The 16,888-nt window shown below is 44.8% G+C and overlaps 1 protein-coding gene across 2 annotated transcripts in view; it reads left to right on the plus strand.

Annotated features, from left to right (window-relative positions):
- LRP8 (LDL receptor related protein 8) overlaps positions 1–16,888 on the plus strand; it is a 320,100-nt gene that overhangs the window by 260,869 nt on the left and 42,343 nt on the right. For both annotated transcript variants that reach the window (XM_029618330.1, XM_029618331.1), the window contains exon 5: positions 11,100–11,468. In XM_029618330.1, the coding sequence (XP_029474190.1) occupies positions 11,100–11,468 (369 nt within the window). The remainder of the gene's footprint in view (positions 1–11,099; positions 11,469–16,888) is intronic.

Below are 16,888 nucleotides of genomic sequence, written 5' to 3' on the forward strand. Positions count from 1 at the left end.
CCCCCCTAGCCAGTCGGGTTTTCAGGATCTCCACAATGAATATGCATGAGAGAAAATTTGCATGTTATGGAGGCCGTGTATGCAAATTTTCTCTCATGCATATTCATTGTGGAGATCCTGAAAACCCAACTGGCTAGGGGGATCCCCAGGACAGGGTTGAGAACCACTGGTCTATAGCTTCCGGTGTGATAGCCTGATCCTTACTATACAGAAGGGAATAAAATTTAGTAAAGCACTCACGGATGTCCTTCGTGGTTAATATCTGGCCATGATGATCATTAATCTTTGCAATATTGTTCTGAGTGGAGCGCTGTTTCAACTGCCTAGCTAAGATTCAATCCGCCTTATTGTGCCCCTCAAAATACCGTTGCTTCATGCGATCTAACTCATAAGCTATTTGTGTTGAGTCTAGCACATGCAGGTCGGAGCGTGCAGCCTGCAGCTTTTTGAGATCATGGTCATTGGGGGCATTGGAGTGTTTTTGGGTTAGTAGAGTAATAGTACGGATTAATTCAGTGCGCTGTTTTTCCCTTTGTTTCTGTAAAGCTGAAGAGAGCACTGTGAGGCGCCCCCTCATTATCATTTTGGAGCGTTCCCATAGGGAGCCCGCCACCTGAACCATTCCCGTATTTAGGGTGAAATATTCCTGTATTTGATCTAAAATAATCTTACTGCGAGTGGGGTCCCTCATTAAATCTTCCCGTAGCTTCCAAAAGCGTAGGCCAGGATCTGGGTCAGCCATGAGGATTGTTGCCCACACAGGTGCGTGGTCAGACCAAGTAATGTCCTCTATGCCTACAGCTAGCACCTGGTTTTGTACCCCTTTATCTACCAGTAAAAAGTCAATCCTCGAGTAGGTGTTATGAGGATTAGAGAAGAACGTATATGACCTGGATGTAGGGTTTCGTTGTCTCCAAATATCAATGAGTCCCCAGTCATGCACAATATTGGATAAAACTGAAGTGGCCCTCCATCCCCCTGCACTCCTATAGTTAGAGGAGTCTACTCTGGGATTACGAACCACATTATGGTCCCCGCCCCACAGTAGTTGACCCTCTGCAAAAGGGGTCAGAGCCTCTGTCAGGGATTTCAAAAATGCACCCTGATCCATATTAGGGGCATATGTGTTAAATATGGTAAACACCTTCCTATCCATCTGAAGTTTCAGGAAGATATAGCGGCTAATGGATCAGCAATATGGGACTTATATTCAAAAGTAACATGTTGAGCAATGAGAATGCCCACTCCAGCATATTTGGACTTTTTGGTACTAGCAGCGAAATAAGAAGTAGGATACCCCTTAAGTTGCAGCAGCTTTTCATAGCGCTTGCGCACATGAGTTTCCTGTATCAGTGCTATGTGTATGTGCTGGCAATGTAGGTCACGCTGTAACAGTTGGCGCTTAGCATGAGAATTGAGGCTCTTAACATTAAGGGACCATAATTTTAAAGCCATTTCATACCCCAATATGCTAATAAAGAGCCCGCCTCACCCCCTCTGGCATTATAAATACTCCCAGACCAACATAACAAAACGTAACAACAAAACCTCTCCCGTGAACTCATGGATGTAATCTCTCCCACTACCCTCCCATAGTTACCATGTGTATCCACCATCTGGATACCTCCTTTCCTGGGGGTCTTAGCCTCCAACAAGTAAGCCGCGGTCCCGGCGGCCAGAAATCTAATAAACCGTTACCAAGCCTCAGTCCAGAATCAGTCATAAAATGTTAATATAAGGCTGCTCCAATGCTAGCACTAGCCAAGGACACAGATGCCCTCTATCTTTACAGTGCAATAGCCATCCAACCTTTGCAGGGAAAAGTGTTCATCGATGTAGTCTCTCAATCAGCGAACTGGGGAGCTGATACTCTGTTGTTGAGGTGAATCCTGGGGTGTCTGTTTCTGGCGTTCGAGGTGCCTGGTGTTACCCACCCTTTGCCAGCGAGGTGTTTGCAGTATGTTGTAGGATCTTGTCTCCGTGTGCGAGGCTGGTAGGGCCAAGGGGATATTTGCTTTGAGAAATGCCTCCTTCGCTTCCCCCAATGTCTTCACTCGATGGGTAACACCCTCCACTGTGAATATGAGACTGAATGGAAATGTCCATCTATATCAGATGTTGCGCTCTTGTAGGACTGTGGTGGCGTCCCTCAATTCAAAACGCTTGCGGAGGGTTACCGTGGCTAGATCATTATAGATGTAAAGTTTATGACCCTCCCAGAGTCATTCCTGCTGTTTTCGTGATGCTGAATACAGTAGTGATTTTTCTTGATAAGTTTGGAGGCATATTAATATGTCTCTCGGTTTTTCTGCTATTCTGGGGCCCAAGGTTCTATGAGCCCTTTCAATGTGGAAGGCATAGACGTCGGCTGTGACCTCCACTCCCTCCGCAGTCCCGTCCGCCATTATGCAGCGGAAAACCTTCAGGGCCACGTGTCTACAATTGGTATATTCGGGTAGCTCTGGAATGCCCCTTATGCGTAGATTATTACGACGAGACCTGTTTTCTATGTCTTCTACCTTCTCATCGAGCGTTGCCTGCTCTGCTCTGCATTGATGTTGTTCGCCCGCCATTTTTTGCAGCATGACTTCCTGCCGTTCCACGCGAGTATCCAGTTCATCGACTCTGGTCCCCATGGCTGCCAAATCCTCGCAGACATCCGATATGGATTGTAAAAGCTCTTTTTTATGTTCTGTAAACCAGTCTCGCATTTCAGAACGCGAAGGTAATTCAGATATGGCTGCTGGCGCCGCCCACTCTAGCTCCGCCGCGGAGGCCTCATCCTCGGCCTGATCCGCCATAGGCGCGCCACGATCTTCTCCTGTTTTGGTGTATGAGAATTGGGTGAAATCGGGATTCTTCCTCTTAGAAGCCATCGGGGATCGCAGCGTATCCTATGCGCTGGGGGTAGAGCATGGTATTGAGTTGGATGTGTGAATTCGGGCCGATTTTGCAGTGGATGAAGCGGCCATTCCTGCTGGTGACGTCAGCATGCCCCTGTAATGTTACTTCTAAATACTCCATGCAATTATAAAAGAAACCTTACTACGGCAGCCGCCTTCTGTAGGAGGAAACTGTAACTGTGAATTGATTTTTGAGATTTGTTAAAGTAATAAAACCAAACCTGTCATTACTGCCCTCCAAAAGCCATTATCTTTTTTACACTTATTGCTGGTGCTGGTGTCTTAAAAAAAAAAAAAAAAAAAAAGGTATTCCTGTATCTTTTGTATTAATTGTATGTCCAGGTTGCTTGGAATTATTTTCCAGTACACATCACAGGAGCCAGAAGTGCACCAATAAATCCTCTCGTTAATGAAGACCGCTGGCTCCCGGCGGCGCCTCCAGGAATGAAACCGGGAAAGCTCTGCTTGTGCGCCCTTAAATTCACGCTTTAATAGTGCCATAACTTTATGTACGTGAAAGCCGAGGTCAGGTCAAAGTGTTGAGCAGTGATCAATACGATTAGCAGATTGCTCAATTTGAAATTATGCAAGTGACGATTTGGTGGAACAGTGCCTTAATGGAAGGTACTGAAATGTGCAGAAATGCACAGGGGGAGGAAATAGCCGAGCAGCACAGTCGGGGCATGGACCGGAGTGCAGCATGCACACTGTGTGCCTGATTAGGCAAGGGCTTGCACACAGCCGTGGAAAATGTTTTAGTCTCACCAGCCGCTGCTTGCAATGGAGACTTCCTCCCTTGGTGTGATGCATTGTGTACTCGATCCTCTTGTGAAGCCATTATACTGTTGAATTTATGACTGAGTAGTTGGGGGGGGGGGTGGCAGACTGCAGTGTGATTGGAACAGGAACTGATTTTACTGCAGAACCAAGCAACAGTAGAATTTAGGCAATGAGACACAGAAAGCAAACCCAGAATTAAATACAGTTGCTTTGTCTAGCTGAAAATCTTCTCTGACTCCAACTGCGGATCACCTGGCTTCCTCCTCTCGTCCGTTCTAAAGGAGACAGTCATCACTGGGGAGATTTGCAGCTTCCCATCTCTGCTTCTTCTCTCAGTGGCTCGTCACAAAAGGTATGCGGCATTGTGGCTCCCAAGTGCAAACATCAGTCAGTTGGGCCAGGAACAGGAGTTGGCCCAGGGTCTGATGGGAATACCCAAGTCGTCCCCTTTCTCTTGACCATCAGCAAAGGTATTAGCAGGAAAAATAAACTGAGAAAATTGGTAGTGAACTAGGCGGGAGTATATCTGCCATCTTGCTCCACCCATCCATCTCTCCCACCTCTACAAATGTCCGATACTGTAGTAAGTAAATTGCATGCTGAGAGTCACAGGTAGATATAATAGGAGAGGCCTTGCTAGAAGAGAAAGGGAGGGGTTGCAGTTTGCCTTGTGGTGTTGGAGCTGAAGGTTGCTGTTTTCCTGTGTTCTCTTGTTTCTGATTAGTTCCTGCAATAATCCTCTTATGTATTGTTACCTTGTGATCTACAAGTAGTTTCAATGTCACAAAATAGAGACAAGGATGAGCTAGATCTTCTACCTTTGTCCTCACCACCAGCTTTCCTTCAACATCTGGATGTGCCTGGAATTCCTTTTGCTGTTTGGATTGGAATATTTTGGTGCCTGTTATTCAGAATTATATATTGAACTTCCAGAATGTAAGGAAGTATGTGCTCTCAGTCCTTGCTGGGAGCAGGTCAGAGGATTTTCTACAATTTTCCTGCACCGATGTTTAATATGAGGCAGCTTTAGCTGCTCTAAGACAGTGTTTCCCAAACAGTGAGCCATGGCGCACTGTTGTGCTTTCAGACCTGACCGAGTGTGCCACCAAAACGTCACCACTACCCAATGCTAAGCACCAGAGCTCTGCTCGCAGCACCTCACAGCAACAAGAGCCAGCAGCAGTGGCTCTTAAACATGTAAGAGCGCCTTTCTGACAGCATACATAATCCTGTATGGCACTTTTTCCTAGGTACGGCCTGAGTCCTAGAGCGTGGTAATGAACTGCAGCATGCAGAGTATGGATAGTCAGGCCCACGCTTTGTGCAGCACTCAACACCACCTCCTCTGAGTCCTCCCAGCCTCTGTCTTATCCCCAGGCTGAGTGAGACGGGCAGAGCATGCACTGAGCGCTGGAGGTGCCTCATTCTGAGTGTCGGGAGCAGCAGCAGTGGAGTTGCTGTGGTAGCTTAAGGTAACTAACCAGGTGGCTGCCCGCATTACACAGACTTCTCCCTTTTATTTGCATTTCACTTTCCATCTTTACCAAGTTGATCTCAAAGCAGATTAAAATTAAATTTATAGTAGAATTACTGTGCACTGGTATAGTTTATACTCCTGCGCTTGTATATAGAGGGACCTGGCCCATTGTGATGCCCCCTCTCTTCCTTTGTTTTAAAATGTGAAAGAGAGAATGGTGGGGGTTTTCAGGACTTTCCCTAGCTCATCTTTTCACCATTTGAGTCCGCTCGATGCCCACAGTAGGACCATGGCGAGGACTCTAGTGGTGAAAATCAGGTACAGTAAGTAGGTGCCCTATCTCAGAGGGATTTATAATCTAAGCTGGTATTTAAGCCAATGAAGGATGAAGTGACTTGCCCAAGGTCACAACTGGCATCAGTAGGAAACGCAGGATTTGAACCCTGGCTTCCCTGGTTCTCAAATAGGAAAAAAAAAACAAAAACCAAGGAGAAATGAAGTGAGCACTGAGCACAAAATCCAGAGCGCCGCCTAAAATTTTTAAATATGGAGAAATATCCAAAGAACCTTGGGAGGAAAGAACCTCAAATAACACCAGGAGCAAACTTAAATTCTCGGACACTGTAATCTTATAACCATCAGATCAGAAAAGCCTCCAGCGAATTTTAAAGGGCAAAAAATCTCAATGTGAATCCACTCTGTATGTATCCCTTATTCAAGAAAATTCAAACGTCATACGAGTTGCGTGCACATCAATCTGAGGTGGACTTGAAGAAGCCTGAATAAATGATTCCTCAGCCTCATACAGCAGTGAAAAAAACCTAGCGATTCAATCATAAAAAGTTCTCTTAATCGCAAACGAGCCTACAAGCAATTCATATACAGACCAGGGCACAGTAGAAGCTATAGATATATATGAACCAAAAGCCAGTGAAGAGCTGAATCACCCAAGGGCCAATCAGAGGAACAGCAAATGCTTTTGATCTGATTGGTTGGTATGTACCCAATGAAAAGGCAAAGAACTTTGATTCATAAAAAAATCGTCTCCACTCAATACTTGTATTGATGCTTTGCAGATTCAGATATTATAAACAGAAAAGCCATTTCTGTTCTAAACAAGATAGGTATTCTTTCCGATCACTTTCTCTGAGTTTAGTTTTAATCTGGCCAATAACAATTCAAGGAGTCAAAAGAATGTTCTTTCTGTAAGCATGGTGACACCCTTGGTATTTCCAATCTCTTAAATTTAAAACAAATTATGAAATTCAGCTATCCTAGTTCTAAGAGCTCTGTTCATCTTCCCAACAGGGACACAAAATGACATGGATGATAAAGGTAGACGCACAAGTGATGAAACACACAAATCATATAGTGTGACGGGATTAACAAATTGTTTCAGTTGTAATGTAACTGAGCAAATGGAACAGTGGCCGGCCTTTTAGTGGCTTATTTGAACGTTCACGTCTCAATGTCTGAAGAGAACAACGATCAGGAGTCGGTATACTAGGGAAAAACTCGTTCCTTCAAATCCCTAGCCCTCGTGTGTACCATCCTGCCCCTTTGATCTTACAGCATGAGGGTAAGGAAATAGGCAGCCGGTATTTTCTGACTTGAAATTAATTTTGTGGAAAACATTGAACGTGTTAAAATGTTCTGAGTATTAATTGTAAAATTAAAAATTGGAGAACAAAATGTTGGTTAAAAACAAACAAACAACAATGCCCATGTATATGAATTCCTCATGCATCGAAATAGAAATGAGAAAAAAATCAAGATTCTTTTTTGTGTTTTTGAACATGAGAACAAATCCTGCGAAACTGCAAAAATTGAGAAGATGATAAATTATCCTTCAGTTCAGTAGGATGCAAACCAGCCAACAAAACCTAATTGTTCTCTCTGTGAACCAGCTCAAAGGAGAAAAACATAGTCAATGAATCTTTTCCATGTTTCAGTCAGGTATTAAAAAAAAAAAAAGCAGTGTGGAAATGCTTATTAAAGGCTTTTGTAATATTCATAAAACTGAATAATTTAGTAGAAAATTCAAATATAGAGTCAATAAAAGCTTTGAATGTTCAGGAGGAAGGGTCCCCAACAATGAGCACGCATAAATACACATTTCTATATGAAGACAGAAAATGATATATAGGGGAAGAAGAGAGAGAGGAAGGGGTCCCTGTCTATATCATATGTAACCCCCTGACCAGCTACATAAAATGATGGAATGAGGCTTCCCTCTTAGTTAAGGGTCATCCTTCCAGATTGATTTTTGTGGGCTCTTAACGATGCTCATGCAGATGATAAAGTGGTCCTTTATGGTGAAGGCAGAGCAAAAAATCAAACTCCTTCCTCTTCCTTTCACTGACTGTATAGGGAGGGTACCCCTCACTCATCTCCACCGAATCCCTGCTTCACCCCAGCGCTGGCCGATGAAATACCTGACATTTACCAAGTTCCAAAACGCAAAAAAAAAAAAAAAATACTCTGAGCATTATTTTCTGGAATAACCCAGCCAGTAAAACAGTAGTCAGGGATGAGCACAAGTGAGCATTGAATAAATCAGAATTCATGAGTATCACAGCAGTCAGCATTTCACAAAAAATCCCTCTTGACAGGGTAACAAAAGGGTACCTTCTTCCTGACTAATTCTTTTTCCTGTAACTGCCTGGGAGACTGGCATACATCTGCACCATATCGCTCATCACCCTATATACCATAGTGAGAACTGTTGAAGACAGTATACGTATAGAGGGTATACGTAGTTTGCTCACTCGTCCTCTGATCTCCACTCTTTTCAGTTCTCCCAGTTCAGGTTTCCCCAGATAACTGCACTACCTGAACCCTCTGGGCCATTCCTCCTAGAAGCCTCACCCTGCCTCCCGACATCGTCTTCTGGACTGCTGGTTAATTCCACTGGAGGGAGAAGAAACCCTCTCCAAGCATCTCCATGGCCATCAGCCTTCTGCTTGCTCCTCTCCGACTGACTCCCCTGGATAAAGAGAGAACTTCCACTTCTTCAGGGCCTCAGGCCTCTCTCCTTGAGGGGAAGAGCCCCTGCAGGTTTCCACTCCACTTGGAGGGTCACTGGGCCTCCCCGCTCACAGGCTGGATGGATACTTCAGATGATCACATTTTCTGGAGATCCCTATACCCCACCCCACAGAGGGAAAGGTAATGGGAAGAAAGGACAAAACCCGGCCAAAACGCCACTCTTATACCTCTTGCTTCAGCGTTGAGCACCCAATCAGAAAACCCCAACACTTTAAGGGTACAAACGCACATTTCCCCATAAGCACATTATATATAGTAACATAGTAAATTAAGGCAATGGTCCATCCAGTCTGCCCAGCAAGCTTTATTTATTTATTATTTTATTGCATTTATTTGTCTTCTGTTAAGGATAGTAACTGCCGCTCCGTGCGGGTTACCCCCAAACCTTCCGCTAAGTGTAATAAATGCCGCTCCGTGCGGGTTACCCCCAAACCTTCCGCTAAGTGTAATAAATGCCCCTCCGTGCGGGTTACCCCCAAACCTTCCGCTAAGTGTAATAAATGCCGCTCCGTGCGGGTTACCCCCAAACCTTCCGCTAAGTGTAATAAATGCCGCTCCGTGCGGGTTACCCCCAAACCTTCCGCTAAGTGTAATAAATGCCGCTCCGTGCGGGTTACCCCCAAACCTTCCGCTAAGTGTAATAAATGCCGCTCCGTGCGGGTTACCCCCAAACCTTCCGCTAAGTGTAATAAATGCCGCTCCGTGCGGGTTATCCCCAAACCTTCCGCTAAGTGTAATAAATGCCGCTCCGTGCGGGTTATCCCCAAACCTTCCGCTAAGTGTAATAAATGCCGCTCCGTGCGGGTTATCCCCAAACCTTCGCTAAGTGTAATAAATGCCGCTCCGTGCGGGTTATCCCCAAACCTTCCGCTAAGTGTAATAAATGCCGCTCCGTGCGGGTTACCCCCAAACCTTCCGCTAAGTGTAATAAATGCCGCTCCGTGCGGGTTACCCCCAAACCTTCCGCTAAGTGTAATAAATGCCGCTCCGTGCGGGTTATCCCCAAACCTTCCGCTAAGTGTAATAAATGCAGCTCCGTGCGGGTTATCCCCATACCTTCCGCTAAGTGTAATAAATGCCGCTCCGTGCGGGTTATCCCCAAACCTTCTGCTAAGTGTAATAAATGCCGCTCCGTGCGGGTTACCCCCAAACCTTCTGCTAAGTGTAATAAATGCCACTCCGTGCGGACTAAGTGTAATAAATGCCACTCCGTGCAGGTTACCCCTTATTTTCATTTTCATCCTTTAGCCACTAGGGATCCTCTGGGCTTATCCCAAGCTCTGTTGAATACCATTACAGTTTTCATCTTTACTACTTCCGAGATTAGATTCCATGCATTCTCCACCCTTTCCATAAAGAAATATTTCCCACTTCTGCCTCCTTGGAGCTTCATATTATGATCCCTAGTTCTACAGCTTTCTTTCCATTTGAAAAAGCTCGATTCCCATGCATCATTGATATCCTTCAAGTATTTGAATATCTTATCATATTCCCCCATCCCTTCTCTCCTCCAGGATATACATATTTAGGTCCTTCTGTCTCATCCCCTACAGCTTTTGATGAAGACCCCACACCATTTTGGTTGTCTTTCTTTGGATTGCTTTGATCGTGTCTTATCACCTCTTTCCTAACATGACATCCATCTATTATTAATACATGCACAAACGTTTAATATGTTCCCAACCCAAAGCTCATTGATAACTCCTGGAGTCTCCCCCACCCAGAGCCTTCTGTATGCCCACCAGACTCACAAAAGTTACAAGTGTCGGGGGTCTCCCTCCACTTATACGTACCCGAGTGCAGGTGAACTCTCTGATCAGATCCTGCAGTGCATGATTCATTTTCTCCTATGATGCAATGCTGGCCATATCCTGATATCGGTCTGGTAACTTCAGTACCTTAGTTGTTCTCCACAATCTCAATGTTATTCACTTAGCACAGGAACAAAGATCCAATAACCGTGTTTATTCAGACATGTTGAAGCCACAGTCAGACAGAATATCAATATGCACAGTTTGTGGAATGGAGCAGATAATATTTTATCGACACTGGACCAGATTGCCAAAAATTAGTGGTTCTTGGACATGGCCCATAAAACATGTAGCAGATTGTCCTCATCCTCCAAGCAGTGCCAACATGACCCATTGCTCTGCTTTAACAAAATTTTCCAAGTGTCCAGTAAGAATTTTAAATTTCAGTTTGGCTTCCTTGTTACCTAATCTAGGACTAGATAACACCCCAGCCCATCTATTTGAGGAAATAGATTCCGTCTCCAATTCCCAGAAAAATTATTATTTCTGTTGGTTTGGGGGGGGGGTTTGTTATCTTGACATACTTATAAGCCTTCCCTAAACTCTCTAGAACAGTTGCCATGACATAATTATATATATCTATATATCTATAAATACTTTTCCTCCCACACAGTACCAGAATTGTCACATTTCTTTCTTGTTTTGCTGTTCCCTGTTGGGCCCTATGGTGATAAAGTTGCGTAACAAGTTCTGTGCTTATTTAACTGTTTGACCCAAAGTGTGGGCAGGCATTTTTGGCTTCTTGCTTTCAGCTCAAGCCTACGTCATAGCAGGAACATGTTCCAGGGTGCTTCCTTTGTCCAGTTCTAGATGGATGGTGACATGAGGAGAGTGCCCTTCATACCGGAGAAGGGACAATGAGGGTCCGCCCGTATTATAATGAAGTTAATCATGTATTACAGGATTTGGGGCAGGGGCCATCCTCTAGAGGGCTCACGTAACTTTTCCAAGAAAAGCAGGCTTTCTGCTCTACTGCTTTCCCTTTCAATACTTCTTTTTTTTTTTTTCGTATGCTAACGTTCCTGCTTTTCAAGGATATGAAGGTTGTCTGTTCTTTCTGTCTCTTCCCACCCCCCGCAGCCTGCTCGTCCAACGAATTCCAGTGCAGTAACAAGACCTGCATCGCCTCGATCTTCGTGTGCGACGGCGACGACGACTGCGGCGACGGCAGCGACGAGAGCGGGTGCGCGCCCCTCACCTGCGGCCCGCGCAACTTCCGGTGCGACAGCGGCGCCTGCATCCTGCAGCTGTGGGTCTGCGACGGCCAGCCCGACTGCGAGGACCGCGCCGACGAGGCGCCGGAACGCTGCGGGCACAAGATGAGGCCCCAGGCCCTCGGCACCTGTCTCTCCCGCGAGTTCAGGTGCCACAGCGGCGAGTGCATCCACCTGAACTGGAAGTGTGACGGGGACGAGGATTGCAAGGACAGGTCGGACGAAGCAGATTGTCGTGAGTAACGTCAAATTCGCATTTTTTTTTTTTCTCCAGCTTTGTTTCTGAATTCTCCGCCCTCTACCTAGTTTGCTCCCAGCCCTGCTGAGCGACCACAGACCCTGCTCAGCCTCCTTTAGCCCCCCCCCCCCCCCCGCTGCTTCCCTCTGTATTTGTCCCGTGCGTGCTTGTAATCTCTCGCTGGTTTGGTATCCATTATTCTCTCATTTTCCTCCGAGCCTCCCTCTTTCTTCCAGGACTCCAGTTTCTGATGCGGTTGAAAATGCTGTCCCCTGCTGAATATTGGGGTGTGGCTGCATGTCCCATCGTTTTCTTTCTTCTGGAGCGAGCAGTCTGACTTCTGTAAGCCCCTACAAGGCTCGTGCTCCAGGCCCTCTCTGAACTGCCTCCATCCTCTGTGTCCTTAGAGAGGTGTAGGCTCCAAACCCAAACGCACTACACGAGGTGAGGTTTCTCATCCATTAACTCCTTTTTTTTTCTCTCTCTCTGCTGGCGGTCCTTTCACTTTTGTACCCGAGCACACGGTTAGCTTTTCCTGCTGCTTTCTTACATAACCTGGCAAGCTTCAGTTCCTCAGAGGTGCTCGCTCTCAAGTGCCTTCCTGGTCTGGAAGTGACTTTTGGGTTTTGGTGCACCTGATACGTGATTGCATGCGTTTTTACGCTAATGCAGAAGCTTCCAAGCTCTTCACCATTCTCCCAGTTTTTTTAACATCACCTCCCACCCCCATCGATGCATCCACTCGAGTTTTCCCCCAGGGTTCTTCCACGATATTGAGGACGCCATTTACCTCCACGCCCTGCTCCTTCACCAGCTCCTCACCCAGGGAACAATTTTCTGTCCTCCTCCCACATTGGCTTGTTTGGTCAGAAGGTCACATATCCTGTAATTAGGGCTTCTGATTTTAGGTTTCAACCGGCAAACCCCAATAAAACACTCCCAGTGCGAAAAAATAAGCTAGGTGTTTATTACATAAATGCCGGAAACTCCCCCCGGTCATCTCTCGCCCCCTCCTATGCCTTGCCCAAATCCTCCGCTCTGGTTTTGTGCCGTTTCCAGGCTGACCACTCCTCGGCTGCACCAATGTGTCTGCTTCATTCCACCGGAAAAGGTGCCCAATGATAGAAAATGCCTACTTTTGTTACCCACAAAGAACCCCTAATTAGCTGGAAAATGAACGCCTAGATTTACAATTTATAAACCTCTAGAATCGGCAGCCCTACTCTATAATGTAAATGGACTTTTAGGCCACTTTTCCCATTATGCAAACTTCCTGTTGAGAGCACTGCTCGCTGTGGCCGCCGTGCCACTGAATGAGCCCAAGTACAGAAATGTATCCTCTTTCTGTGGGCACACGCGGGTTCCTTTTCCTCAGCGTCTCCCATGTGGTTAACACTGTACAGGTCTCCAAATGGCCGCATAAGGACTTTCCACAGCTACGCTCTGCAAGCACAGAAGGGGCAAGAAACATTTTCTCTTGCTTATTCCTTTTGCCAGGACTTGAGTCAATCATATTTCGGAGGTTATTTAATTCCAATAAAGCATGAAAGAGCTTCCAAAACATGAGGGTAAAGAGTAACGTCTGATTGTTCTCCATTATTATTATTTCTGAAACAACGAGGGCGTGAGCTCTTTTGGTTATGTTCGTTTCCCCATTTTTTTTTTTTAGACTTCCAAAATTAATTGTTCACATGAAGACACATTTTGCCCTCACCTCGGAGTCCAGTCCCGCTCAGTCTGGCCTGTGGTTTTGCTGTAGGCACACAGTTTGGGGAGGTTACAGGTTTTATTTTCAAAGCGATCAACTTGTTTTTTGGGGTTGTTTTTTGGGGGGTTTTTTTAGTGAGGCACGTACAGACAGACATGATGCACAGACATATAGACACACATGGACGGTGATGCTCGGGAATACCTAGGCTCTGCAGGGGTTTCCACAGCGATGCGTTCTCCTCGTGATACTGACGTTACTCTTTGAGGGCAGCAGGCTTGGAAACTGTCTGTATTGGGTAACGCTAAGTTTCATGGATAAGTCAGATACCTGCCCAGCCAGCCTGGATTCAGTAGCAAAATGCTTTCTTGAGGGCCTGTGTGACGCACACAAACCATTCTTCTGTCCTAGGCTGATTCAATTATCACGGAGCTCTCTGAGGCCTGCCTGGCCCGCTGAACCTTTTCCTCAGTCCTAGCTAGGACAGACAATTATCTAGGTAAACCTGGGAGAGGGGGTGTGTGGGGGAGCTCCGTGTCCATCTTTATTATGCTCTTAATGGCTTAAACAGAACTGAAACTTGGATGTCTCAGTAGAAAATTACTGTATTAGTGCAGGGACCATTTCCTAACTCAAGCAGTTGTTCTTCTCTTTGTATGTAATGGGAAAGCTGTGTTGCCTGTCGAGGTAAATAAACAGTTTAAATAAATGTTGCCGATTAATGCCATACGCGCCCACAAACAAGCTTCCCAACCGGAAACTGGGAAAAGACCCTGGGTGCGCTGGCGATCGCAAGGCACAGTGGAAAGCTGGCGTGCTCCTTTTTAAGGGTGGAAATCCAGTCCTTGCTTATTTTTTTTGTGGTGGCATTATGCTTAAGTCTCCCACTTGAGCATGTTTGGAAGAGGGATATAAAAGTTTGAGAAATAAATAGGTCTTGCCTAATCATTTGAAAGGAATAAACTAGGGCTTAAAAAATACATTTAAAACTGTTTAGTAACCATTTCCCCGGGCTCTGGCAAGCCCTGTCCAAAGCGATATATGTAGCTTAAGAAAAAAATAAATAAATACAATATACAAACCAAGCAAGTGACGAGCCAATAACATCCTCCAAAGAGAGAGACAAAACATCTAAAAACAATTTGCATAACAAAACATATAGACAATTGTAGTGACTCTTTTATAATCCCGCTGCTGCTGCTACTACTACTACTACTAGTTATTTGAAAGCGCTACTAGACATACACAGCACTGTACAGATCCACATAAGAGAGAGTCCCTGCTCTTGGAGCTTATGATTTCGTCAAGACAAACGTGTACAGTACATGACAAACATGAAAGGTATTTATTGTAGAGAAGTGTAAAAGCAGCCTCAAAAAGGTGAGTTCTTAGACTGGATTTGAATAGGACCAGAACGCACCCACACACAAGAAGTCTATTCCAGGCATACGGTGCAGCAAGGTAGGAAGCACAGAGTCGAGAGCTAGCGGTGGAGGAGAAGGGCGCAGATGAGCGACTTGCCTGATGAACAGAGTTAATGAGGATGGGGACAGTACAGAGAAGAGAAGACAGGTAATGAGGACTTGCAGAGTGAATGCATTGTAGGCGAGTAAGAGAAGCAGATGGGGAATCAATGTAGTGCCACGGAGAAGGGTTTACATGGTCATGACGACATTGAATGAAGATAAGTCATGCAGCTGAAATAGATTGTGGTGGAGAATGATAGTTCAGTGGGAGGCCCGTGAAGAGAAACCTGCAGTAGTCTAAGTGAGAGGAGAAGAGAGTGGATGAACATTTTGGTAGCACATGCAGAAAAGAACGGATTGATTTTAGCAATATTATACAGGAAAAAAAATAATAGCCACTAAACCTGTCTGAAATTATTTTAATATGTTCTCAAAATAAACTATATTCTCAAAAAAAAAAAAGCTGAATATTATTTTATTTGAAAACAATTATATAGAGGACCATCATATAAAAAGGAAAGTGTTTACAATACCTTGCCTCACACACACTTCATGTTTCTACAAAATTGTAATCATAAGTCCTCACAGTCCCATTATTAAGGTTTTTTTATTTTTTGCAAATAAAACTAATTGGTTTTTTTAACTCCCCACTTGGTATATTTTCTTCTCTTTTTTTTACTTTCTTTAACTTTTTTAAAGGGAGCGTCTCAACTTCAAAACAAATCCATTTGGAGCAGTAGTGAAATATAAAGAAACGGTGGTGGGAAAATTAATGGAGAAGCTGCTGAAGGAAAGGATACTGAACTTTCTACAATCCAGTAAGTTGCTGGACCCGAGGCAGTATGGATTCACCAGAGGCAGGTCCTGTGAGACAAATCTGATCGATTTTTTTGATTGGGTGACTAGGAAATTGGACCGAGGAAGAGCACGCAATGTCATCTATTTGGATTTCAGCAAAGCTTTTGATACCATCCCACATAGGAGGCTTGTGAATAAAATGAGAAGCTTCGGAGTGAGCGCCAAGGTGATGAAGTAGATTACAAACTGGTTGACTGATAGGAAACAGCAGGTAATGGTAAATGGAACCTACTCTGAAGAGAGAGCAGTGTTAAGTGGAGTGCCACAGGGATCGTAACTGGGACTGGTCCTGTTCAATATTTTTGTGAGCGACATTGCAGAAGGGATAGAAGGTAAAGTTTGTCTATTTGCAGATGATACCAAGATCTGCAACACAGTGGTCACGCCTGAAGGAGTAGAGAGAATGAGAAGTGATATACAAAATCTTGAAGAGTGGTCGAAGATTTGGCAGCTGGGATTCAATGCCAAGAAGTGCAGAGTCATGCATCTAGGATGTGGCAAGCCAAAAGAGCTGTATGTGATGGTGAGGGAAAGGCTGATATGCACGAACCAAGAGCGGATTCTTGAGCTGATAGTCTCTGGCAATCTGAAGATGGCGAAGCAATGTGACAAGGCGATAGCTAAAGCCAGAAGAATGCTGGGCTGCAGAGAGAGAGGAATAACCAGTAAGAAAATGGAGGTGGTGACACTTCCATACAGTTCCTTGGTGAGGCATCACTTGGAGTACAATGTTCAGTTCTGGAGCCCGTATCTCAAAAGGATAGAGACAGGATGGAGGCGGCCCAGAGAAGAGCTACCAAAATAGCGTGGGGTTAGAAAACCTACGAGGAGAGAATCTTTTTATGGACAAAATCAGCCATAATTTGGGCAGAGAGCACTATACAGACTAACCACCTCTACCTTTCCCTAGACCATTTTCTTTCCTCCCCTTAGCCTTCTACCCCCTATCCTTAACCCCATGCAAATCTGTACATCTATGCACTCCTGTACATATTGTATATAATTAACATATGTTTATGTTTTATTGTTATCTACCTCGTTATACATGAATATTTGCAACATGTTATGAATCGGCACTCTGAACCTTATCTTCTTAGGTTCTGAACCGTTCTGACAGTTACTCTGTATTTCTATGCCTCTCTACTCGTTCACATGGCCCATGCCTTATTACTTCCCTGTTTTAATGTATATCCCTGTTCTATGTATTTTCCAAGCTATTGTTACAATGTAAACCGATGTGATGTACACACTAACACCGGTATATAAAAAAATCTTAAATAAATAAATATATTTAGGATAAATCCCTCGTAAAACAATCCACGATAAAGCTGGGGTGGTGACGTAAGCCAATAAGCCAAACAATTATCTCCTTTTTTTAGTTAATC

This window comes from Rhinatrema bivittatum, chromosome 10 (genome assembly GCF_901001135.1).
Source record: "Rhinatrema bivittatum chromosome 10, aRhiBiv1.1, whole genome shotgun sequence".
Classification (NCBI taxonomy): Eukaryota; Metazoa; Chordata; class Amphibia; order Gymnophiona; family Rhinatrematidae; genus Rhinatrema; species Rhinatrema bivittatum.